Source organism: Phalangium opilio, unplaced genomic scaffold (assembly GCF_054372755.1).
Source record: "Phalangium opilio isolate 3A_F unplaced genomic scaffold, DU_Popi_V2 ptg000042l_1, whole genome shotgun sequence".
Classification (NCBI taxonomy): Eukaryota; Metazoa; Arthropoda; class Arachnida; order Opiliones; family Phalangiidae; genus Phalangium; species Phalangium opilio.
Window position 1 is genome coordinate 3217741 of NW_028324166.1, and position 23935 is coordinate 3241675.

The 23935-nt window shown below is 36.2% G+C and overlaps 5 protein-coding genes and 1 long non-coding RNA gene across 11 annotated transcripts; 4 read left to right on the forward strand and 2 right to left on the reverse strand.

Moving 5' to 3' along the window:
- Window positions 1–321: 321 nt before the first annotated feature.
- On the forward strand, window positions 322–3264 carry LOC149678372 (uncharacterized). 5 transcript variants are annotated; one of them, XR_016366065.1, is made up of 9 exons: window positions 322–441; window positions 518–595; window positions 787–889; window positions 949–1040; window positions 1104–1192; window positions 1324–1445; window positions 2401–2442; window positions 2581–2610; window positions 2994–3264. It is a non-coding gene; the product is annotated as an uncharacterized LOC149678372 (long non-coding RNA). The 5 variants fall into 5 exon arrangements; XR_016366064.1 differs by having other exon boundaries at window positions 518–889; XR_016366066.1 differs by having other exon boundaries at window positions 518–1040; window positions 2697–3264.
- Window positions 3265–4155: 891 nt separating this feature from the next.
- On the forward strand, window positions 4156–6366 carry LOC149678373 (uncharacterized). The gene is made up of 5 exons (XM_089836347.1): window positions 4156–4201; window positions 4537–4670; window positions 5344–5385; window positions 6010–6039; window positions 6102–6366. Exons 1-5 carry the CDS (start codon window positions 4177–4179, stop codon window positions 6186–6188), a joined length of 318 nt encoding a protein of 105 aa, XP_089692473.1. The 5' UTR covers window positions 4156–4176; the 3' UTR covers window positions 6189–6366.
- Window positions 6217–18367, reverse strand: LOC149678374 (multidrug resistance-associated protein 1-like). 2 transcript variants are annotated; one of them, XM_089836338.1, is made up of 26 exons: window positions 18204–18367; window positions 15568–15747; window positions 15330–15443; window positions 15134–15259; window positions 14930–15073; window positions 14273–14334; window positions 14090–14200; window positions 13896–14024; window positions 13433–13607; window positions 13095–13349; window positions 12327–12530; window positions 12096–12239; window positions 11634–11715; window positions 11367–11554; window positions 11126–11302; window positions 10886–11053; window positions 10365–10534; window positions 10191–10299; window positions 9420–9959; window positions 8785–8984; window positions 8594–8720; window positions 8434–8535; window positions 8227–8373; window positions 7224–7549; window positions 6962–7156; window positions 6217–6569 (listed from the first exon to the last, which is right to left on the reverse strand). In XM_089836338.1, the coding sequence occupies exons 1-26, from the start codon at window positions 18249–18251 to the stop codon at window positions 6425–6427; spliced, it is 4368 nt and encodes a 1455-aa protein (XP_089692464.1). In that variant the 5' UTR covers window positions 18252–18367; the 3' UTR covers window positions 6217–6424. The 2 variants fall into 2 exon arrangements, with proteins under 2 accessions (XP_089692464.1, XP_089692465.1); XM_089836339.1 differs by lacking the exon at window positions 18204–18367 and adding an exon at window positions 15854–15915.
- Window positions 16360–17663, forward strand: LOC149678375 (uncharacterized). The gene is made up of 3 exons (XM_089836340.1): window positions 16360–16517; window positions 16779–17360; window positions 17426–17663. Exons 1-3 carry the CDS (start codon window positions 16479–16481, stop codon window positions 17564–17566), a joined length of 762 nt encoding a protein of 253 aa, XP_089692466.1. The 5' UTR covers window positions 16360–16478; the 3' UTR covers window positions 17567–17663.
- A 2134-nt stretch (window positions 18368–20501) lies between the features above and the next one.
- Window positions 20502–21883, reverse strand: LOC149678376 (uncharacterized). The gene is made up of 3 exons (XM_089836348.1): window positions 21728–21883; window positions 20806–21621; window positions 20502–20739 (listed from the first exon to the last, which is right to left on the reverse strand). The coding sequence occupies exons 1-3, from the start codon at window positions 21764–21766 to the stop codon at window positions 20599–20601; spliced, it is 996 nt and encodes a 331-aa protein (XP_089692474.1). The 5' UTR covers window positions 21767–21883; the 3' UTR covers window positions 20502–20598.
- Window positions 21884–22171: 288 nt separating this feature from the next.
- LOC149678377 (uncharacterized) lies at window positions 22172–23227 on the forward strand. Its single transcript, XM_089836351.1, has 3 exons — window positions 22172–22313; window positions 22422–22940; window positions 23008–23227. The coding sequence occupies exons 1-3, from the start codon at window positions 22275–22277 to the stop codon at window positions 23131–23133; spliced, it is 684 nt and encodes a 227-aa protein (XP_089692477.1). The 5' UTR covers window positions 22172–22274; the 3' UTR covers window positions 23134–23227.
- Window positions 23228–23935: the final 708 nt, after the last annotated feature.

A 23935-nucleotide genomic window follows, 5' to 3' on the forward strand; every position in this document is an offset into this window, starting at 1 on the left:
TTTCCTCTCCATACGGGACTTACGACGTTACCAAAAATACCACCCCCCTTTTCGGAGAGTTGTTCTGCCAAGGCTACGGAGCGCGTTCGACGACAGGGAATGTCAGCCACTAACTAAAGGCCAGCGCCCACAGAAATACCTCTCGTAAACCCCGTATTGCAACTTCACTGATTTTTTTCCTCTCTTTTACTCTGCACCGATTGCGCATGTTCTGATAACGAGCCACAGCTCGGTACCGGTTTTCAAAGCGAGAATTTTGTCTCTTCGAGTCTCCTTCTCATAGGTGCTCACTGACTCTAATTGGAGTTCTGACGTCGGTGTTTACAGTTGATCTGCGATATATTTTCCAAATAACTTTCAGTTAGCCGAGATAAAACGAAGTATATAGTTCATAGTTCTAATCTTAAGTTTGAAACTTTCAGGTCCAAAAATATTTTTAAAGTAAGACTTTTTTGCTTAAATACTATGAATAATATGTTAATAGTTAGGTTTTATTATTTTTCTTATGATTTACTAGGCCTAATTGTTTTTAACGAAATATTCGAAAATAACCATTCTTGCCAATCAGATCCTACTTCTTGATCAGTGAAATTTGGTGAATAATCTCGAGCTATATTAGTGATGGTTAACACGCTTAAAAATAGAAGTTGAGTGTTCTATTCCCAAAAGAATTTTTCTTGGCTCAATTTCTAAACACATTGACTTGCTTTTATGAAATACTAGTAGCAAAGGACCCGGTGATGCTCGTCAACCCATTGAGAAATTTTTATTTTAATTTTCGAGCAGCTATTTAAAAAATATAACGGCAAATCGAAGCGCCAAACACAAAGGATATAGGGAAGCAGGATTCTAAATATTCAAAGAAAACTGTTTAAATAAGACCCATGTAGTTAAGTCAAAAGTTGTATTGTCTGAAATGGCATTTAGAGCAATAGAATCATTTTTCAGATTCAATCTGTAGTGTGAACGTAGACGAAGCTAAATTTAAAGTCAAAAACATTTACCGATAACAGATTCAACTTAACGCATTATGGGTTATAGTAAGGGGTTTCAGACAAACATTTCAAACCATGGCTTAACTACATACGCATTTAATACTTTAGAATGCTGAAATTTGCGTTGTTGATTGCGTCTCAGCTTCTTATTTGCATTCACCTAAAAGCTCTGGCTCAACACACACCACCTCGATGTCGTATGTATTGCAATTTTAAAAATATTGTTTACAGAAAAAAAAACGCAACTTCAATATGCATGTATAGGCCTAATATGTACATGACTGTCCTTAATTTAACTGGTTTCAAGATAAGTTCATATTTTGTACAGTAAACTGTGACCTTGTCGCCGAATGTGCAACGCAGAATCCATAATTTAAAAAAGGGCTTGTAGACAATTGCAACGTTTATAAGACAATTGAAAATGGAAGGTCTTGCGTTGATGCAGCCCAAGTAAATATAATACAAATAATTTTAACCTGAAAGTGATAATTTGGATACTATTGTAATTAAACGAAAAATTAAGTGCTGTGTAGACGTAACCTAAAAATATTCACCCGTAGAGTTAGGCTGAATAACAAACTTGAAGGTTAACGTGAAGTGGAAGCGTAGATGTGTTGGAGCTAGCGGTTCAAGGTGGAAAACAACATAACGCAATGCTCTATAGCGAATTTCACCTTGAAATGGCAGCACATACAAAATCTATTAATGTCACACGACATTGCCGTCAGTTGAAAGTTAGGATGAAACCGAAATTAAATTTGAATGATAAGTGTGGCAAGAAATGCCATAGATTTGTAAGACAGAAAACCGAATAAGAAGAATGCAAACATACGCTATCCATTTCAGACAGCGAGGTCAAATATTTACTAGGGTACATACGTGAAAAGGTCAAACGGGTACCAGTTGTCAGTAACAGGGGAAGTCGGTTTGTTTTAAAGGAAGTGGTCTAGTAGGGTCTAGGGAAGTGGTCTAGGGGGGGAAGATAGCGGAGGTGTTGAGCTCAGTGCTACTGACCATAAACTCATTGAGCACGTATAAGGAGGAAGGTAACTATAACGGCACAACCTGATCTCTTTCTCACGCGCACCTACCTCGGCGCACAGCCAAGGATCCAGACGTCACGTGATCCGTACTAGCCGTAAACAAACTTCTCTGATTTTCTTCTCTCTGTTTGCTAATAGTGCACGTGCGAAACTCTGGTACCGAGCCACAAGGGGGAGGGACTGACGGAGAATTTGGTCTTTCCGAGTTACCTTAATCAGGGCCTTAATTCTTACACGTGCTCACTGATACACTAACCGAGCTGACTTTTAAACTGAAAAAAAAAAAATAAATAGTTCTTCATTAATTTATTTGCATATTATGATTAAATTTCTTATCTAATGACAACTTTTATCGAAATTAGGACGCCCAGTGCATACTTAATAGTATTCCTCACGAAAGCTCAGTAAGTCCTGGAAACGTCTTAAGATTTTCTTAAGAAATATGCAGGGTGATTTATAATGGATGATAAAGAAAAAAAATCCCAAATCACCCTGTATGAAGTGAAAAACTTCCAATTAATTACTTAATTCATTTTCTTTAGGATGATATAGATACAGTAGTGTCATTTCATGTAAGTCTTTAGGCTTCTAATTTTAAAAATGTCTAAAATATTACGTTATTAGATTAAAATAACTACTACCACGTGTATAATAACAGGGAACCATATTTTACAATGGAAGTAAGGAATAAATTCGCTAGGTTAAAAATAGAAGCCTGTTCTGACACAAATAAAAGAGCCAAACAGTTTCCGAAATTGAAGCAACTCGGTAACACTTAATTGTCACGCCCGTACCGAATCGCAAGGTACTCTGGGATGGGCTCATTGTCGTCTATGACGTAAAAACATTTCTCTCCCCCCTGCAACTCTGCTACGAGGGACACCAGCTAATTTATTCCTTCCTTTTTTAAAGTCATGTCTTCCTTTAATAATTAATATTTATTTATTTTTAACAGAAATGTACCTATCGGTTTTCCAATAACTACAGAAGGTGTTCAGAAACTTAATGCAGAGAAAAAAGCTATGAAAATGTAGACGTAAACATGTGGAATTCAAACTAATGGAAACCTATATTCTTATTCACGCACACTTGACATTAAAAAAACTTTATATATATATATATATATTATAATTAGGGATTTTATATTATAAAAGGATACGGTGTTTTAAAAATATTTGCACTAATTATTATGTAATGCAATGACATAAATAAATATTTAATCATCATGTCAATTTTAAATTAATCAAAACTGCACTGGTAGAACCAAGACTAGCATCGATATAAATGAGGTAAGTACGTGACTGAAGGCCCAGTCATGCATGACTCAGGATCAACCATTAGATTAACTCTCATATACTAAACTCCAATTTTTAGTAAGTTACGTTTCTAGAAGAATAATTGAAGATTAGTTTTAATTAAATTTGCTATATTGCAAAAATAAATCTGTATCATTTCTCAAAAGTAATTGGAAAACGTTGCAATTGATCATATTCTTCATATCTGTCAGAAATAATTGTTATTCCTAGAAAAAATCTAGCGTAGACGCATATTGCTATATGTTATAAAAATTTCATCATAATGCAAAATGGTATTACTTCTACTTGAAGTTCTCAAAGAGGATTTCAGTAGTCTCGCGTGTCTCTGGCAGTATACTGCGGTAAAACGTACTTCAAAATTTGCTCGACTAAAATATTAGTTTCAAAAATGTTCCAGAAGTAAGAAATTTTGATTTTATTTTATGAGTTCCTTGTTAAATAGTCAAGTGTGATTATAAATAAATGATTTAAGTTTTACTCTCATTTGATTACGTGACAATGGAAAGCACAGAGCGTTACATGCAGAGTCAATTAAAGTTCTAAGCAGGATAGGTGAAAATCTGGTTTTTTTTAAAAAAAAAAAAAAATAGAAAACCAGGTGATTTTAACAGGTTAAAACTATCAGTAAAATATTTTTATTTTGCGGGAATCTAGCCCTCATAAAATACATCCATCGGTTATTTTTAGCAAACGACTATAAAGCCATTTAATAATTAATGACATGTATTTTAACAATTTAGAATGCTGAATATTGCGTTGTTGCTTGCGTCTCAGATTATTATTTGTATTAACGCCGAAGATTTTGACCTAAAAAAACTAGCAATGAAATCAATCAATCCTTTCTGTGGTAAATATATTGTACAGACATAGACCATTACCATTTTCAAAAGTCGGAGGTAAAATAGTCTGGGGTTTCGACCACTGTTACGTATGCTTTTAAATAAAAGGACATTGGTGGACGGGTAACTTAGAAGCTTTATCTAAAGTCTTTGTTTCCACATACAAAATTATCCCTACACCAAGCAGACTATACTGCGCCCCACGTACTTGAAAAACGTGTCTAATCAGTGTTAAATTCAGTACAAGGAAACGTTTATATAAACAAATTCATTCCTGACTGTTTCTAATTGAACTGATTTTAAGAATCAAGATTCTCAAGAAATAATTGAGATTTGTTCATAGATTCTACAGAAAGAACTCAGGTTTTAGGTCAGTGTGGAAGTACTTATCAAGATTTTGGAAATGCACTGGTGGCTTGTAATGTTCAAACGACTGAGAATGGTCGAACTAAAATAGATTGTGCTAATCCGGAACAGGTAATTATTTTTGAAATAATATTCACCTTACTGTATTAATATCTGTGATATTCAAAATGATTGAAAAATGGAATTTTGTCCTCTTTGAATAATTCTGAAGTCTAAAATACACGTACTCGGTAACGCTGACGAACAAACGCGAAGGTTAACTTGAAGTAGAAGCAAATTTCCGTGGGAGCTAACGTTTCGATGTGAAATACGACAAAGAAAAACGCAATGTAAAAATAATCACATTAATTTGTCAGAACGTACAAATCTATAGAGTGTCAGTTTAAGGTTATAGTATGGAACAGTGTTACGGAGGAATATTAGATTCCTGTCAAGTTATACCAGTACTGACTGTACGAGTTAAAATACAGATAACCCCAATAGACCATTTCGCTGTTACTAAGAGGGAAATACAAGGGGAAAATTTCGCCTTCCATTTCGTTTTGGCGCCTGCGCTGTAGACATTATGTATCATGAGACTACGCAAAAACAGCGATGTATCAACCCTCTAGGATGTCTCTGTACTGAGGGTTGCCTACCCATTTTTTTACGTTATAAAAATTAAATACCCGAGTAATAAGGTCCTTTATTGTTGCCTCAAAGTAAAATTGTACCCAGCTAGTCATACAATATTAGCAAATTATAATTAAACATCTTATCAAATAACATTCTTTATCGTAATTAGGGTGCGCAGTGCACGCTTGAAAAAATCCCTCACGAAAAGCCAGTAAGTGTTAAAAATAACTCTAAAATGTAGGGTGGAACGAAAAATCAAGTGATTTTTTCATCGATTCTTCTGCTAATTATAAGATTAATAACCACGCAGGAAATACCTAAAATTGATTTAAAATTTCATATTTGATTGATATTTCATAAAAAATTTAAATTAGCACCTCCGAAAATCGCGTAAATTTACAAGGCAAGTTCAAAATCTCGGGCCACGATTGTCACATCGTGTGCACTTTTTATCAAATTTTGCACTAAATTTCAACAACGTGGTGCGTGTCATTGGAATTTTTGTTAACATAAAGGCAGGACGTTTCGTGATTGGTCGGAGGTGCAAACTAATTTGAATTTTAAAATCAATGGAGATACATTTATTTATGTATTTCCTGGATGTTTCACTATGCAGAATGGCCTCATCGGCCAAAGTTCACTTGATTTTCCATTTCATCCCCCCTTAAGACTGCTAAAATGCAGAGTGATTAACATAAAGAAACACAGTCTATGAGAATGAAGAGAAAATATTGCAAAACAAACCCACTTAACTAAATATATTGCGTTTTTTTATTTTAACCACCCTGTATGAAGACAAACACTTCTAATTAATTATAACAATTAATTTCCTTAGAGTGATATAGATACATTAGTGGCATTTCATGTAAGACTTCTAATTGTTTAAAATATATCTTCCTTTTAAAGTTTTTGTTTTGCTATTAACAGAAATGTATAGGTGTTACACTGACTCCAGAAAAAGTGATGGAGTTTAATCAACAACTTAAAGATTCCCAATCTGGAGGCTCGACATAATAAATTAAAACTATAGGACACCCATATTCTTATTCAAGTGCACTTGACACGTCTAGATTTTATTTTACACCAGGTTATGGTATTTCAATAATATTTGATGTTTTACTATGAAGACATACATAAATAAATAATCATGTCAATATTATACAGTAAAGGAATTTTAATAAAATTTTAAAAACTTCTTTGTTTAATAACAGTTGGTAATAAATGTTTATATGTTACAAAATAAGAATTATCTAATCAAAATTAGATATATCAGCATAATTTTCTGACAGTAGACCAGCCTCTTTAGCTAATTCATGGAAAACAGATTTACTGTTCGACATCAGTATCGAAGGCTTATCAAACTCAATTACGGATCCTTCACTCATTACCATTACCCTGAAAAACATTAGAAATAATAGAAAATTCCATTAATGCCATGAGAAAAGCATTCTCGCCAAGAACCACCGCTAGAGGCAGTGCGAGTTGGCGGGTATCAAGCTAGTGAACTCGGGCTGTGTCTCGTGTGGCCTCTTGGCTAGTGGGCGGTAGCCTCCGGTGACGGCCCCGCCCCTGTGCCTTGGCTTCTCCAAGTACTTAATGCAATGGTCTATACTACACATGAGCACTCGTTGAAAAATTGCTCCAAAACTTGCCTTACTTCAAACAAAAAGACTTTGAAGGATTGGTAACTTTGAAGCCCTATCTAACGTCTTTGGATCCATATACCGGAAGTTCCCTCTTAACCCCATATCAAGCAGTGCATTCTAAAAGGGTGTAGGGTTACTTACCTATCGCAATCCATTATAGTGTTTATCCTATGAGCTATAGTTATCACTGTGCTTTCTTTAAATTCTTCGCGTATTGTTTTTTGAATCAGGTTATCAGTTTCAAAATCCACCGAAGCCGTGGCTTCGTCTAAGACCAAGACTTTCGTGTTTCTCAACAGAGCACGCGCCAAGCAAATCAACTGACGTTGGCCCACACTTAACCAAAACATATTGAAAAGAAAAATTATTACAGTAGACAAAAGCATTTCTATGCTTCATTTACCTTAAGTTGGCTCCTCCTTCTGCAATTTCGTGTTCCAAACCGTGAGAAAATGTTTTAACCAATGAATTTAAATGGGCTTGATCGACAGCCCGATAAATATCGCGATCCGAATAGTTGTTAAGTGGGTCCAAATTGAGACGGAGAGATCCGGCGAAGAGAACAGGATCTTGAGGAATGATAGTTAGTCTAGATCGCAGCTCAGACAGTCCAATATGATTGATATTTATGCTATCAATTAAAATGTTGCCTCTATCAGCTTCGATTAGACGAAATAAGGCTGACGTTAACGAGGATTTTCCTGCACCTGTTCGACCAACTACCCCGATCTATTGTAGGAATAAGGAGTATTAGTTACATATTGATCACAATTCAATTGAAGATGGATGCTATAGTTTAGGAATTTATGGCTAATAACAGAAGAAAATAGGGGAAGTATGTATTTCCAGCTTTAGCTAGTGTAAGGCATCCCTTTCCCGTAAAAACACGGTTTGTGACGCAAAATTTGAATTCGTCCAATCAGAGAGAGAGAGAGGCAAGTTATCGAGAGAAATGTTCTTAAACGCATTACAGACGAAGGGAAAATAGTTTCGGGGAAGTGTTTTCATCCGCGACTTCCCGCCAAAATCACGATTGAAGAAGGGCGGGAGAAAAGCCGTACTACAAGGTGGGTCAGTAGCGATTTCCAGCCCCCCCTAATACTCGAGGCCGATAGGTACCCACTTCCGGAACGTATAAGCATCGTCTGCTTCAGGCGGACCGCTGATTTTTTTCAGTCGCGACGTTAGGGTTAACGAGTAAAATGTAAAAACATTGAAATTAATGCTTTAAAGGTAAGATAATTTAATTTTATTTACGAAACAAATTAAATTATCGTAACTTCGAAGCGATAACTTCATAATTCAATTATTAAAGCATTTGCTCGTTAGCCCTAACTTCTCGACTGAAAAAAATTCAGGAAGTCTATAGCTGAGCTAGCACTTCAAAAAGAAACTATAATCCCCACCTTTTCCATAGGGTTTATGACGATTGAGATATTTTTTAATGCTAAATCCAGATCTTCTCTGTAACGAGCGCAATACTGATTGAAAATTATTTCCCCACTTTCTGGCCATAATCGGTACAGATTCTGACCAGGTATTTCCCATTCACCCTACAGGATTAGATTGAATTAGGAATTATCATTATAATTGTTGAACAGAATCACAATTACTTCGGTTTGCAATCGTGAATATTCAACTATTCTTTCAACTGATATGAAAGAGTCTTCCACGTTGGTTCCAATGACTGTGCAATTGAATAGCATCACAGCAAGCTGAAAAGAGCTTGTATACTACTTCTGCCAATACTTCTTTAACGAAGCGTGTTTATACCAGAAGAGCGTTGTTTATAATGTAAGCAACGTTGGCCGGAGTTATTTCACCTTCTTGAAAAACAGTTGCTAATGATATAGTGAGAACCATAATTGAACCAAGGACGCTAACTCTGGCGGACAACCATCTAACATAGAAAGAAAATTTATTAATAAATATATTCTAGTATACTGCTTTCTCGAAACGCTCACCTAACTGAATAGTTTCTTAGGTTTTCGACATCCCTGTTTTTATCAATTAGTAATTCTGCTTTACTAACGAATCTTCGAATTGCGTCATGAGCTCTAATGACGTGTGCTCCAGCCAAAGATTCAGTGAAATGGGAATACAATGGGGATCGAGTTGTTCCGTTAATTCTCTTCAATTGAAGACTTGTACTGGCGTACATTCTCTGCAAGAACAGCAAATGTCATAATGACAATTTAAAACCGAGGAACTGATCACTTTAAGAATGCTTGTACACCAATAACGAAAATATTACTCGGAATACACCATGCAGGGTTACGTGGATGATACTAAAAGTACAACATGATCACCTAGACAGTGCCGGATCAATACCCTAGGTGGCCCCCAGGCAATAGTCATTCGGGGGCCCACTGCGATATGACAGCTGAGATCTTAAGGCTGACCATCGGGGCCCCCTGGGCACGTGCCTACAGTGGATAATCCGGCACTGTACCTAGACTGCATCATGATTACTTGGATTGCACCCAGGTAACGGGGATAAAGGCCACAAATCATTAAGATGTTACTTAATTATTTCGAGCTACGTGTACAAAGATTACACGACGTGATCAACCCTCGAACAGAAACAATTCAATATTACCTGAACACATAAAAGTAACACGGAAAAAATTACGACTGTCGCAATAAAAAGGGGAATTTCAATTGCAATTGCGACGATGTTACTTATAATACCAACTAATCGCAGCAAACACGTGCAAAGAGCGTCTGGTAACTTGGAGTCCACCTCATCGACGTCGAAAGAAAACCTATTCAGAATTCTACCTAACGGTGTTTGGTCGAAGAAGGACACTGGTGATCCTATAACACTTGTCAACATTTCGTGATGTAATATTCTGGAAGCTCTATGGCTTCCCAGAAGCAACAAGAAACTACCCAAGTACATTAAAAGACCTTGACCAATCACTAGAACGGCATAAATCGTTATTCTAGTGTTCTGCGGCATCATTAGATTTGTGGAAGAGTGTGTTCCGTTGACAGGGGATAAATCGTTGCTCCATAAGACTAACCAATAGGAAGCCCAGATATAAAGGCCTTGTTGGACGAATAGGCATATAGTGACCAAAATACTCAATGCTACGCCGAAAGACTTTAAATAGTGGACAAAAACCGCTGTTGATGTCTGAAAATTACGAAAAACTAATTTGGTAAAAATTGCTTAAGTAAAGTTATGACATCACCGTGAAAATACTGAGTGTTTCTGATAAGTTTACAATAAAGTGAAGAGTGTGTTCTTTGGATCAGCCTGACTGAAAAGTGAAGAAAAACACGGGGTCTAAATCACACTTACTTACCAGAAACACCCTGCCTAACACCACAAAGTCATTCTTTATCAACATTCCCAAAAACTTACGCGTCCTTTTGCAACTGATTCGGGTAATATGAGGTTCTTAAGTTCGGTATTTTTGGTATCGTTCTCGTGCCCTGACAAGACGCTTTCGACGCTCAAAGTACTTTTTCGCCTGTTGTAGAAGTCTGTCAAATTAGTTCCTGAAGTTCATTTGATCTATTTATCATTTTCATTTACTTTTGCAATAATTCATCCGGAGTTTGCTTTTGAAGTGCCTCGAAATAGGGTGACTCATTATCAGATATTTTGTCATACGGTCCTTGGTCAATGACAGTGCCATTTTTAAACACAATGATAAAATCAACCTCTCGCAATAATGCCAGATTGTGAGTTACGAGAATCCTTGTCTTGATGATAGAGGAAATATTTTACACAATTGAAAATATATTTATTGCAACAACGCTTAAAGCAAAATTTCGGCTCCGGTGGTACCTTAAAATTCTGACTACACATAAATTTTACCTTGCCAAAGGCAGGAGCCAATCAGAACTCGTTAATGTCGAGGGCGGAGCTAAAACTAGCCTTTGCTAATTAAGCTTAGAGAGAAAGTCAACTCCACCCCTCGATTATGGGAGCATCTAGTGGCAATTTTTAAAACTAAACCACAGCCGATATTTACTTTAAAAGAGCATGAAGGATTGAACAAAATTAACTTCTGTGAACCATTCATGCCACATTTAAGTTTGTTAAGCTCTAACTTTGTGCTTCAGAAATCCATTTCTCCCAATAAGGTTCTGGAATATTTGATTTCCAACGCGAGCATCAACAGCGCTGAGTGGATCATCCATGAGGTAAATGTCTGATTTCATGTACGTTGCCCTGGCTAAACTGATTCTCTGTTTCTGTCCACCACTTAGATTGACACCCTGAAGAGTTCGACACATAATTTCAATTCCGAAATAGTACCATTTATTGACTTCTTCGGGTCTTCAACTTACATTCTCACCAATTTCAGTTTCTTCATTAGCAGGAAAGGACTGAATATCATTGTTTAATGAACATACTCGAACCACATCGTCAAATCTTCGTTTTTCATACATATTATCGAATACAATATTATCTTTAACGGATGCATTTTGAATCCAGGGCTGTTGTGGTACGTAGGCTAAGGAACCCTAAAATTAAGAGCTCATAATTTTAGCATGTATTTTAAATTACGTTAACACTCTTAACTATTACGTTAACTATAATTTCTCCTGCTATCTTATACATATCTCCTAAAATGGCTGAAATAATTGATGATTTTCCTGAGCCAATATCGCCAACGATTGCCACTAGAGAGCCTTTTGGGATCTGCAAGCTAATGTTCTTCAAGAATGACGAGTCGTCACTCCAACCAAAGTCAGCGTTCAAAATCTCTACACAAACTGAGAGTTATACAGCAGAATGTTAAATTGGTAGCTTCATTTAAGAATGGCCCGGGGCCAAGTACGTTCTTAAACTCACAATTATTTTCTCGTTTAGTGACGTAGTCGTGTGTTTCCTCCGCGTTTAACACAGAGTTGATTCTCTTACTCGAAACGTGAGCCTAAAAGAGATTTGTGATATTAATTTGTAAACATAAACGTATAATCCGTAAGTATGGGTTTAGTCGTCTGCTAAAACGGATACAATCGAACTTCTCGTGCTTTTATTGTAAATATGCTTTCTCAAAAAAGAAGCCGTAAAGGCTTTGAAAGCTGAACAGAGATCGAAAGTTATTGAACAAATAGAGACGTTTATCGAAACTTTTGGTTTCGCTTTCATTTCTTTTTTAACAATAAATTTCGTTTCTTCAATAAAAGCAATATCAAACTTCAAAGTGTTTTCTATCTTCGTCTCCCATTTCTTTGACGCCATTGATTACCGAACCAGTGTCACCCATACATACGGATAATTAAATATTCTTCGTATGTTTTTTTTATTTACCATCGAACATGCGTTTATTAACTTTGGGAATAACGTCAAGAATCTCCGCAGTGCTAAGAAAATTCGAAAACTCATAAACGCCGTAATTGCGGTCAAACTAACAGAGTCGTGAACGAGATACGTGGTTAACGTGATGAACTGCAGCTATTTAGAAAACATTAAAAATGTTTTAAATTTTGATTTCCATCAACCACCAAGATCTTATAATGTAAAAGGTTTTCATTTTCGTACCAGCACAGGAAGATAGTTGAAATATACGCTGTTGAATGCGTTAACGTAGCACATTCTTTTCAAAATTTTGATTTCCCGTTGTCGCATTTTAACAAGTTTTTGTTTGAATGATTTTTCCCAGCCGTAGAATTTCAGAACCCTGATACCACTTAAAACTTCATTAAGTGTTTTCATACTCTTATCCTTACATCGCATAAGCTCAACCTACAACATTGGAGAGCAAAAATTAAATTTAAATTAAACTTGTAACTTGCAAAGTTTGGGTGAAGCATAAATTCATAGTTTAGTCGCTTTAAAGGAGGGGTTTAATCGAAAATCAAGCGATTTTTTTAACCATTCTTGTACTAATTGTAAGATTTATCTGCATAGTGAAACATCCAGGGATTACCTCCGAGGTGATTCTAAAATTCAATATAGTTACAGATTTCATAGATACTTGGAAATTTGCACCTCCGACCAATCACGTAACACCCTGCCTTATTGTTAACAAAATTCCCGTCGAATGGAATTTAGCGCGAGATTTGATTATAATGGCGTGCCATATGACATAGAGCGTGCCGAGTAAGTTTTGTTAACAATAAGGCAGGGCGTTACGCGATTGGTTGGGGGTGCAAATTTAAAATTACCCATGAAATCTGAAAACTAGAATTTTAAAATCATTCGGAGGTATTTCCTGGAAGTTTTACTATGCAGATTGGATTTATTATTAGTTAGAATAATCGATAAAAATCCCTTGATTTTCCATTTCACCTTAACTTTAATAGTTACCTGTAAGGCATGTTTACACTTCGAAGTGATAATGATAATTGGAAGACACAATAGCGTTATGCCTAGTCCTACGAATGCAATCACACCCAGTACTTTCCATAATGCAAAGATTAACAAACTTATATGAATGGGTGTCATCCATATAACCTGAACCTCATTTACGACATCGGTAACTATCTGTACATCAACTGAAATAGAGTTCTGAATTTCACCCATTGTAAACCGTCGTCTCGAAGAACAGGACAGCTTCATTGCCTATGAAATAAAACACATTTTGTGATATTAAATAATTATTTGTTTTGTAAGGTCTTTAATTATAAAACGATTATGAATCCTGCCTTTTTGAAGAGGCTTATCGTGATGGCTGATTTTAGTCTCAAACTTGTCTTCAGGGCATGCGCCGTGTAGTAGTCGTCCATAATGCCTAATAGAAACTGTTGGCTGAATAAAATAATGCAGTACATAATCCCCTTCCATATTTCGTTTTCATCAGACGCAAAATCTATAAATAATCTGAAAAAAATAATATTGAAATGAAACAATGTGAAATTCCATCAAAAATCTTGCGCTAACATTATCTAGCAAATATTACAAACTATCACTCAATGCTAGTTCCCTACGCTGATTATTCGCGTGCACCATAATAAATCTCTGCATTTATGCTTATCAAAAATTCACAAAATTATAGAAACGGCTAATGAGGCTTTCTATCTCACAATTTGAAAGTGGTAATATCTAACAATCCTCAGATTAAAACATGAACAAAAATTAATTAGAAAGTAATTAAAGTTTCAAACTTACATCAACGAAAAGGAGACCGTACAAAAGAGAACGTCACTTATCATTTGTATTGGTGCAACTGCTAAGACTGATGGCCCAAATGCCTTCATTAAAGCCGTAGCTAAATTGATGTTGGATTTTGGAGTACCTCTAAATAATCCACAAAAAAATAATAATATAAAACCGTCTAAATTTTATTATAATTAGTCACAGACCTTTTCAAATACTTTTCAAGTCGTTGAGAAACAATAGTGGTTTTATCTTCAAAGTTCCCGTTGAAAATATCCTTTACCGTGACTTTCGCCTTCCTTAGCTTCCAAATGAAACTGTTCCAACAATGTCAACAGTTCGGAATTAAATTGCGAATAAACGGAACTTGAAATCTAAACACTACTTACGGAGAAAGCCAGAAAAAGAAGAGTGTTGAAACGTACGAAGAATTTTCTTCGGGGTTTTCATTCTATAGAAAATTAAGATTATATAAGCTTAACAATTACGCAATTTCTTAAGAAGAGTAGGACTATGCTATTTTTTTAGAAGATGCAATTTCGCAATTTCTTTAGAAGATACAACTACGCAATTTCTTTAGAAGATACAACTACGCAATTTCCTTAGAAGATGCAACTACGCAATTTCTTTAAAGATTCAACTACGCAATTTCTTTAGAAGATGCAACTACGCAATTTCTCTAGAAGATACAATTACGCAATTTCTTTAGAAGATACAATTTCGCAATTTCTTTAAAAGATACAATTTTGCAATTTCTTTAGAAGATACAACTTCGCAATTTCTTTAGAAGATGCAATTACGCAATTTCTTCAGAAGATTAGGATTACGCCATTTCTTTGGAAGATACAACTACGCAATTTCTTAAGAAGACGCAATTACACAATTTCTTTAGAAGATACAATTACTCTATTTCATTAGAAGATACAATTACTCTATTTCATTAGAAGATACAATTACTCTATTTCTTTACAATTTCTTTAAAAGATACAATTACGCAATTTCTTAAGAAGATGCAATTACGCAATTTCTTAAGAAGATACAATTACCTCGATAGAACAGTATTGTTGCTCTTCCTCTTGGAGGCGATACTTGGGTTTCTTGTCGGAGAAACACGAAAATAGAAGCATAAGAAAAACGGAGACATGTTCCAAGGAATTTAAAATCAGCTCCAGAACATCTACATCGTGGTCCTAAGAAAATTACGAAATGAATTACAAATAAATCTTATTTGAAATTTGAACTATACTGACATTTCTTATCATAGACAGCAAAATAATTATATTAGAAAATGTCGAGAGTAACCAAAAATTAAATTGAACTCCTGAAGTTCGAATACCATATATTTTGTGCAATGGCACTAATAGCAACAAGACAATCTGAAAATATTTAGTGAAGTTATTCATTTAATTTGATATGTTAGAATAATTCTTTTAGTAATCGACTTACGTTTGTGACACATTTCACAGAATTCGAGACAACATCCGCTGAGTAATGTGTCTTCGAAAAAAGTTTTAAAATCAGATTTGCGATGGATAAGCCCACGAGTAGTGTTAGCAAAATCTTTTTTTTAAAAAAAATGTAAATTTTATGTAATAAGCGTAAATAAATGATACAAAATTAAACAATGCCTTGCTGAAATATAAATAGAATTGCAAAATAAATTACGAAAAAATAAGATGCGCACCATTTTGGAAATGCTCAAAAATGACCATGGGATTTTGCTGTACTTCGACCTGTACACTGTGATAAGTTCCAGAGGAAGAAACAAGAAGAAAAATCCACATGGAATCCATATTAAAACGGTTTTGTCGAAACAATCGGTGAATTGTAAGGGTTCCGAAGTGTACCACGTCAAATTCGAATTCTGTAAAGTACAGTATAAACGAAACATGTAAATTACTATCAGTTGATTATGAAAGCTACACAGTTGAAGAAACATTCATGTCAATAAAAGCTCGTATTTCAATTACATTTTATTTACAGAGTATGTGTGTTGTAAATAAAAATGATGTTGGCTGCAGTTAGGCCTAGTTATATTTTTAAAATATTTTCGACAAAAGTTTGTTATATTGTTAAAAAAATCATGTAAATGTTTGTTATATTTTAAAAATAGTTTCGGCAACAGTTTGTTATATTTAAACACATTCTTTCAGGGAGATCTGGAACTTTGAAGAGATATTCTCTTACTATACAAATACAATATACCTGAAGAAAGTAAACTTTCAGATAATTTCCCTACATCTTGTACTTGAACGACAAAAACTTACTGGAATTGATTAAGAGAAGTTTCATATCCTAAATATCTAATTGTTCTTGGCATCTTCAAATGCAATTAAGTTGAACGATGCTTCATAAAGAAGAAGATAATTCAACTTAAGATGTAATGTAAAGTGATTTCAACGAGTTGATCAAAAAGTTCAAAGATAAACTTATAAAAACACTCAAGTATCGATCGCCAATCAATATTAATAATTTTATCAAAGGCTATTAAAATTATATCTTCATTTTACAAATTGGTATAAAAAGGCAGGTCGTTTCTGGTGATGATCACAACATTCATTCTTCGAAAACATTTGTTATTACAGTTCGCTCAAAATGTTTAAACTAGTTTTTGTCTTCACTTTGGCTGCTTTGGTAATACGATGGTTTACTTTTTATTTGTTTAAAATTTATTTTTCTCAATTAATTTAATAGTTTAAATTGACTTATAAGTTTACTTCTCTTCTGCGTTTGTAAAAACGGCATATTTCTCAAATAACCAATAGTTTTCTTTTAATACTTTGACTAGCACTCCTAATGGCTAATTCTTGCCATAGACCAAACTTAAACATTTGGATGCTCTTTAGCAAGTAATTCAGGAATCGGTAGTTACTTTAACAGTCATTTTTGATTTAGGGCGCAGCCCAAAAGTCTCACGACTACATGGGAGCCTCAGGATGGCATCCGTCTGCTGCTTTTGAAATGCGTGCTCCCCTCCCTGTCGAAGTGGCCCCACTAGGAGGAAAAGGATGGGCTCCGTCCGCAGCTGCTTTTGACGCCCGTGCACCTCTTCCCATGGAAGTGGCCCCATTGGGCACCCCAGATTGGCTCCCATCTCACGCTACTTTAGATCCCTTAGGACGACCCATTGACATTGCTGCTCCCCTCCCCGTGGGTCCCGCTGCTCTTCCCTTGGAAGTTGCCCCATTAGGAGCACCAGTTGTGACTTCCGCTGTCGCACCGGAAGTGATTAACTTCCCTGCCCCCGCCGCGATGCCTGCTGCCCCACTTATCAACTTGCCCAAGGGAGCCCCGGATGTCGTCGATGTACCCCACAACAATATCGTCATGCCCGGAGACAAACTTGAGAACAAAGACCTTCTTTTGAACTTGCCATCACCAAACATCGAAGGACCACACCCGATCCTCAAACCCAAGGATGTCTTGATCCGTTTCCCCCAAGATATTTTCGAAGTCCCCAAGCCCTCCATTCAACTCGTAAAGATCATAATATTTTCTTTAATAATTCGATTCAGTTGACTTTATAAAATTTCGCTTTCTAGAAACCCGTGCTCCACAAAGTTCCCCTCACCACCAGAATCTTGACACCCAAAGTCAACCTTCGTGAGTTTCTGTTCAAGGTACCCAGTGCCCAAATCACCGGAAAGAGTGGATACGTTCAACCTCTTCCTACACTTTTGTAGAAAATTTGTCTTCAACTAATTAGTTTACCCTAATTTCACAGTAGCTTAAAATGTAAATAAACAGTGATTGAAATAAAATATTTTTCTTAAGGGAAAATTTTCTAGTTATTGAGTTTCAATTTTTAATAATTTTTGTATAAAGGCATAAATGTACGTGCAATACTGACATACTTAAAATCTAATAAATTTTTAATTTGCAGTGAAAGTAAGGTGGTTTTCAAAGAAAATTCCCTTTTTAATTTTACACGGAATTTTAATTCCGGTAACATTTAAGAAAGGGCCCAGGTGCCTATCCCTGTCCCTGTGCCAGACGCGTACACGATTTGGAGAGACATTATTTGATTCGAATGGTTTTTAAAAATTATACTTTAGTGGGGTGCACAATTTAGTTTCATTAATATTATTTGAAATGTGACGTTATTAGAAATAATACACGGTGGTGTTTCAGAAATGTTTAGGGAGATCAACTATATGGGGGGGCCACGTGAGCCGTGTAAAATTAGTATTAAGGCCCAGCTCTTGGGCCATCTTGTTTAATATAAGATCTCTCATTCGCTGTCACACTTTTTGGACTTAACGACCCGACCAGTCAATGGTGTTTTGGAGATTCACAATATAGAAAAAAATCCTTTCTTACCCAAAACGACGTGGATTTGCAGATACTATCCGTAATAGGTGATGACATTTTTTTATATATAATTACCGACCTAAAGGTAATGAATTATAAAATAATTCAGTCAAAAACTGTCCTGTTTTAAACTGTTTTAAATTACACAAACAAAACAACGTTCCGATCACCCGCTATCTCACAGTGTATATCAGTTACTAGATGCAAGTGTAGTTGTATCACGAGCGCCACAACGCAGGAACCAAAATCCCTCCAGCCATGAAATGTAGATGCATTGAAATCAACATATTTGTGTTATCCATTTTCGGTAGGCCTCTACAGTCTAGTTTTGCCATATTTTTCTCATTTTATATAGGATTTCTGACATTTAAAAATAAAAGGATAAACATCTTTCTTTGACTTGCTGAAAATGACTGTTTCATATCGAAATAATCCTTAAGATAAAATAAAATTGTATTTTTAATGTAATTTGATATATAGAAACCAAAATAATAATTGAAATAGTCAAAAGTTTATAGATTAAAAAACAGAAAGTATACTTCGTTCACAGTTCCCAGAATTTGGAAATTAGAAGCACCGTTCCCTCTTCTTCTCAACCCCCAACACGAACCAATCAATCAGAGAACAACGTTTTTTAGGTCAAAAGTTAATATAAAATAGTACTCATGGTGGTTATCCAAATGATAATTCTTGGTACTAGAACTAGCATCGGATACTATATTGAGCCTGATCACGCATGTTCTCTGTACTACAGTTCTAAACGTAATCTTACGCAGAGAGGATCGACACATTTACAAGTTGTAAAGGGGTTTTTATATTACACAGGGCGAACTAGATTCTGTGATTTATACCATTTGTTTCTATCTAAGCATTTTTGACTTACGCATGAGTATTTTAACTTTCCTCTCCGAGTGACGATGACGTCACGGAGAGATATTAGTTTTATCTGAAGTGAGATGAGACTAGAGGTACTGAGCTAACCAAATTCTCACTTGGCGAAAGTGAATATTCTTGATAAGACACCAACGGTTGGCCCTCTGGTAGCGGTTTCTGAGTCTTCCCTCCAAAACGTGAGACGCTCGCGACGGTAGACGGCCGAACTAGATTCAAGCAGAGGCGTGCGTGTTTCGCGGCTTTAGGTTGAGGGGAAGGGGGTAGGATATGTTTTTGGAACTCGACCAATTTTTTTCTCTGTAGTGTATGCGCGATGGAAGCGGCATAAAATTCTCTAGTGCCAGGATCTACCACCAATGCTAGAGCCTTTCACTTCTAGTCCCATCTTACTTCTGGTTTTATTAATGTTAATTTAAATAATAATCTAAATAAAAATTGGCCTTATCTGTTTGGGCAGCAAGATAGTAAGGAAACTTTCCATTTTAATACTCTTATTTTGAAGTAATCAACTTGTCGCCAAATATTGAATACGTAATTAGGTTATATCGTGAAGGTCGAGACGAACAAAAAAGTAATCAGATTTATTCCCTATAGGGAAGAGCTAATAGATGATTCAAATATTAATAAGGATTTTCTTACGGATAAATTACGCCTAAAATGTTATGGTAAGACTTTCCTGCACAAACTGACAACAAAGGGCAGTTTTAAAAAATGTTAAGCCAGAAATGTTATTGTAAGCCTTTCCATTGCAAACTGACAACAAAGGTAGCTTCGAAATGCTGTTGTATTTATTTCGCAATGATAAAATCTTGTGTGATTTCCCAAGAGTATGAGATCATATAGATAGTGCTAGATATTTTGACATGATAATAGGTGATTCCTTAAATTCTTCGGAGAAAGGCTTTGCCCCTTTTAACATTTCCAAGTGATAATCCTTTTGTACGCTAGTAGGGTCAGAGAAACCACCAATAAGAAGGCTAATGCTTTATTTGGAGGTTCATGAACACTAAATTTTATAGTTAACTGTGTTTTAAAGATTTAGTTTAGAAACCACGGGAATGGGTTGAACGTATCCTATTTTTCGGTGATTTGGACACTGGGGACTCTAAAAGAGATTTTGTCAGAGGTCGGCGTATGCAGTTCAAGTGCGGAGTGTGTGAAGAGCCATTTAGATAAACGGATTTCCACAAAACCAAAATCAAATCAGTTAACTGAAAAGAGTTAAAGTTGTGGTGTTGAAAGACAGGCTTGGAGATTTAAAAAATATGTTTTCTAAGAAAATGTTGGGTAAGAAGACGGAACATTTCAGATTTGTAACGGTATTGGCCCTTAGATAACTGGTGCTGGCAAGTACAAAGCAAGTCTTTTTTCAATAGGGATTATCCGGCCATGTTAATATTAGTGTGAGGAACATTTTTGTAGAAAAACACTTTTATTTCAATCACTATATATTTACAGAAATTCAGCTAATGCCAAATTATTGGTATTTAATAAGTTTAAGACTAATTTCCTAGAAGACCCCTGGAAGAGGTTGGACGTATCCGCTCTTCCCGGCGATTTGGGCACTTGGAACCTTGAAGAGATATTCATTAAGGTTGACTCGGGGTGTCAAGATTCGGGTAGTGATGGGAACTTTGTGGAGCACGGGTTTCTAGAAAACCAAAAATATTAAAATTAAACTGGATCGAAATATTAAATATAATATTATGTTCATTACGAGTTGAATGGCGGGCTTTGGAACTTCGAAAATATCTTGGGGGAAACGGATCAAGACATCCTTCGGTTTGAGGATTGGTTCTGGGCCTTCGATGTTTGGTGATGGCAAGTTCAAAAGCAAGTCTTTGTTTTCTAGTTGGTCTCCGGGCATGACGATGTTGTTGGGGGGAACATCAACGACTTCTGGAGCTCCCTTGGGCAAGTTGATTAGTGGGGCAGCAGGCATCACGTCGGGGGCAGGGAAGTTAATGACTTCCGGTGCGACAGCGGAAGTCACGACTGGTGATGCTAGTGGGGCAACTTCCATGGGAAGGGGAGCAGGGACATCGATAGCAGCGGGAGATGGTACCCAGTCTGGTTGTACAAATGGAGCTTGAGTCTCGACGTATCCAGGTCCTACCAAAGGAATTTGAGGCTCCAAGAATCCAGGTCCTACCACTGGAGCTTTAGGGTGAGGTGCGATGAATCCAGGTCCAGCCAATTGATCAATTGGGTGAGGCCCAACGAATCCTGGTCCTACCAATGGACCTTGAGGCGCTACGAATCCAGGTCCAGCCAATGGATCAATTGGGTGAGGTGCGACAAAGCCAGGTCTAGCCAATGGAGCTGGTGGTACTACAAATCCAGGTCCAGCCAATGGAGCTTTCGGGTGAGGTGCGACGAATGCAGGTTCAGCCAATGGAGCTTTTGGGTGAGGCCCAGAAAATCCGGGTCCTGCCCATGGAGCATTAGGTGCTACCAAACCTGGTCCTTCCCATGAACTTGCCGGAGGCACCCAACCTGGTTGTCCATAATCGTGGAATTTTTGCGCAGCGCCCTATGAGAAATATTATGCTTTGTTAGATTGTAAATACGATTCAAAAAGTTGGTTTAATTTTCGATGTCAAAATAGAAATGAATTAACAATATTTTAAGGAACTTACCATTGTGGCAATAGCCAGCAAGATTACTGATGTGAACATTATTAGAAAATATAAATTGATGTTACTCTACGAACTTTGAAGTAAGAAACGATTGTGATGAAAATACAGCAAACTACATGCCTTTTTATATGAAATAATTCTGTGATAGGTCACTGAAGTATCACTAATCAAGAACTATAAATTTTTAAGGATTAACTTTCAAAAGCTATTTATCTCATGAGCACGTCTCGAAATATAACTTAACCCGTTTTCAATTATTAAATTAGAGAATGCCATTAGTGAAAGATAAGCTCGATCATTTCTAATTGTAGTTGAATTAATATCTTCAATGCGATAAAAATTATCGTATTAAAGGCAGAATATGTTGTTTCAAATATTCTAACAGAAAGATATCATAGAATTATTTTAACCGTTAACATATTAATTTCTTGATTAGTGACACTTCAGTAAGCTATTGAAGAATTATTTCATATAAAAGCTCGTGCAGTTTACTGAGTTTTCATCACAGTTGTATTTGTAGGCTAATATCAAGTTACAAATTCCAAAAATGTTCAAATCAATAATCTTCCTGGCTTTTGCCACAATGGTGAGTTCCTTAATTCAGGGGTTAATCATGTCTATCCAGACATGAAATAATTAGTAAAAATTATACGGATTATATTTTCAAAACTGACAAGTAAATTATTTCAAACAGAGCTCTGCGCAGAAATTTCACGACCCTTATGGATCACCAGCTTGGGTCTCTCCGACGGGTTCATGGCAAGAAGCAGGATACGGTGCATCTCACCCGAAAGGTCCATTGGTGGGACCTGGTTTTGTGGAACCGCAAGCTCCATTCTTTGGGCCAGGATTCGCCGCGCCTAAAGGTCCACATGTAGAACCAAATTGGGCCCGTGCTCCTCTTCCCGTGGAAGTGGCTCCATTAGGAGGACCAGTCGTGACTTCCGCTGTCGCACCGGAAGTCATTAACTTCCCCGCCCCCGCCGTGGTTCCTGATGCACCACTAATCAATTTGCCCAAGGGAGCCCCGGAAGTCGTTGATGTTCCCCACAACAATATTGTCATGCCCGGAGACAAACTGGAGAACAAAGACCTTCTTTTGAACTTGCCATCACCGCTTATCGAAGGCCCAGAACCAATCATCAAACCGAGGGATGTCGTGTTTCGTCTACCCCAAGAAATTTTCGAAATCCCCAAGCCCTCCATTCAACTTGTAAGGAACATGAGATTATATTTATTAGTTCGTTTCCAATTTTTCAATTAACTTTAAAACTTTCTAGAAACCCATCATACACAAAGTTCCTTACACTCTCGTCACCCTGACGCCCCAAGTCAGACTCCGTGAATATCTCTTCAAGGTTCCCAGAAAGAGCGGATACGTTCAACCCATTCCCAGTGTATTCTAAATTAATTAATTAGTTAAATACCAACAACTTTACCATGTAAATTTTACAAACTTAAAATAAAACATTCGCCTTTTTATTCTTGGCTTCAAACAAACACTCTGAACTAGAAGTTAACATTACTTAGAAAAAGGGCACATTCAAAGATACATATCTAAGCATTTAAGAGCAAAACGTTTGCCCCAACAGTTTTTAACAATCACCTGTTACTAGAATTTTATAATAGATGTATCCTCATAATACTTTAGTTATGAAACAAGATTCTTCCCAGTGTCACCCTTTTTGTTTGCTCCCCTTCTCATTAAACTTCTGATGGGAATTCTGTAACTGTTTGGTACTTAATCCTATATTACGCTATTTTATAATTATTTACATTGTTTATTTCGCTAAGTGGTGAATAATGAACTTGGATTTTATTTAATTTGAAGTGCATTACAAATAATTTTTATAGGAAAATCATAGAGTTAGTTACTGTGGTTCAAGTGTGGCTAATCTGAACCAGTTTTGCAGCGTATAAACTAGAATTAAAAACGTTCCAATTCTACATGACTCTCACTTTAAGCACTGTAGATAATATGATTCTGATAAACCCACAGTAGTTTCCATAAGTATGGGTGTGCGGATGAGCCCTATCGGCAATCGAGAACAGAATATTACTTTGACTTCCGTTGAGTGTGCACGTAGGAAGTATAATTTGGACCCACACTTATAAGGAGTATTATGGGATAAAGTTGACATTGATATGAAGATAACATTTAAGTTTTAGAGCAGGGGTATATTTCAGCTGTCGTCTACTTTTAGTATA

What these genes read in the sequence shown, in the direction of transcription:
- LOC149678375 (XM_089836340.1), top strand. Translation starts at nt 16,479, where the DNA reads ATGTTTAAACTAGTTTTTGTCTTCACTTTGGCTGCTTTG. An exon ending in TCTTCACTTTGGCTGCTTTG is followed by an intron (nt 16,518 to 16,778) that starts GTAATACGATGG and finishes TTTTTGATTTAG; the next exon opens with GGCGCAGCCCAAAAGTCTCA. An exon ending in CCAAGCCCTCCATTCAACTC is followed by an intron (nt 17,361 to 17,425) that starts GTAAAGATCATA and finishes TTCGCTTTCTAG; the next exon opens with AAACCCGTGCTCCACAAAGT.
- LOC149678374 (XM_089836338.1), bottom strand. Translation starts at nt 18,251, where the DNA reads ATGTCATCACCTATTACGGATAGTATCTGCAAATCCACGTCGTTTTGG. An exon ending in TTTTGAGCATTTCCAAAATG is followed by an intron (nt 15,444 to 15,567) that starts GTGCGCATCTTA and finishes TTTAAAAAAAAG; the next exon opens with ATTTTGCTAACACTACTCGT. An exon ending in TGTTACTTTTATGTGTTCAG is followed by an intron (nt 8,985 to 9,419) that starts GTAATATTGAAT and finishes CTGTTCTTGCAG; the next exon opens with AGAATGTACGCCAGTACAAG.
- LOC149678376 (XM_089836348.1), bottom strand. Translation starts at nt 21,766, where the DNA reads ATGTTCACATCAGTAATCTTGCTGGCTATTGCCACAATG. An exon ending in TGCTGGCTATTGCCACAATG is followed by an intron (nt 21,622 to 21,727) that starts GTAAGTTCCTTA and finishes TATTTCTCATAG; the next exon opens with GGCGCTGCGCAAAAATTCCA. An exon ending in CAAAGCCCGCCATTCAACTC is followed by an intron (nt 20,740 to 20,805) that starts GTAATGAACATA and finishes TTGGTTTTCTAG; the next exon opens with AAACCCGTGCTCCACAAAGT.
- LOC149678377 (XM_089836351.1), top strand. Translation starts at nt 22,275, where the DNA reads ATGTTCAAATCAATAATCTTCCTGGCTTTTGCCACAATG. An exon ending in TCCTGGCTTTTGCCACAATG is followed by an intron (nt 22,314 to 22,421) that starts GTGAGTTCCTTA and finishes TATTTCAAACAG; the next exon opens with AGCTCTGCGCAGAAATTTCA. An exon ending in CCAAGCCCTCCATTCAACTT is followed by an intron (nt 22,941 to 23,007) that starts GTAAGGAACATG and finishes AAAACTTTCTAG; the next exon opens with AAACCCATCATACACAAAGT.
- LOC149678373 (XM_089836347.1), top strand. Translation starts at nt 4,177, where the DNA reads ATGAAATCAATCAATCCTTTCTGTG. An exon ending in ATTGTGCTAATCCGGAACAG is followed by an intron (nt 4,671 to 5,343) that starts GTAATTATTTTT and finishes TATCGTAATTAG; the next exon opens with GGTGCGCAGTGCACGCTTGA. An exon ending in ATACATTAGTGGCATTTCAT is followed by an intron (nt 6,040 to 6,101) that starts GTAAGACTTCTA and finishes TGCTATTAACAG; the next exon opens with AAATGTATAGGTGTTACACT.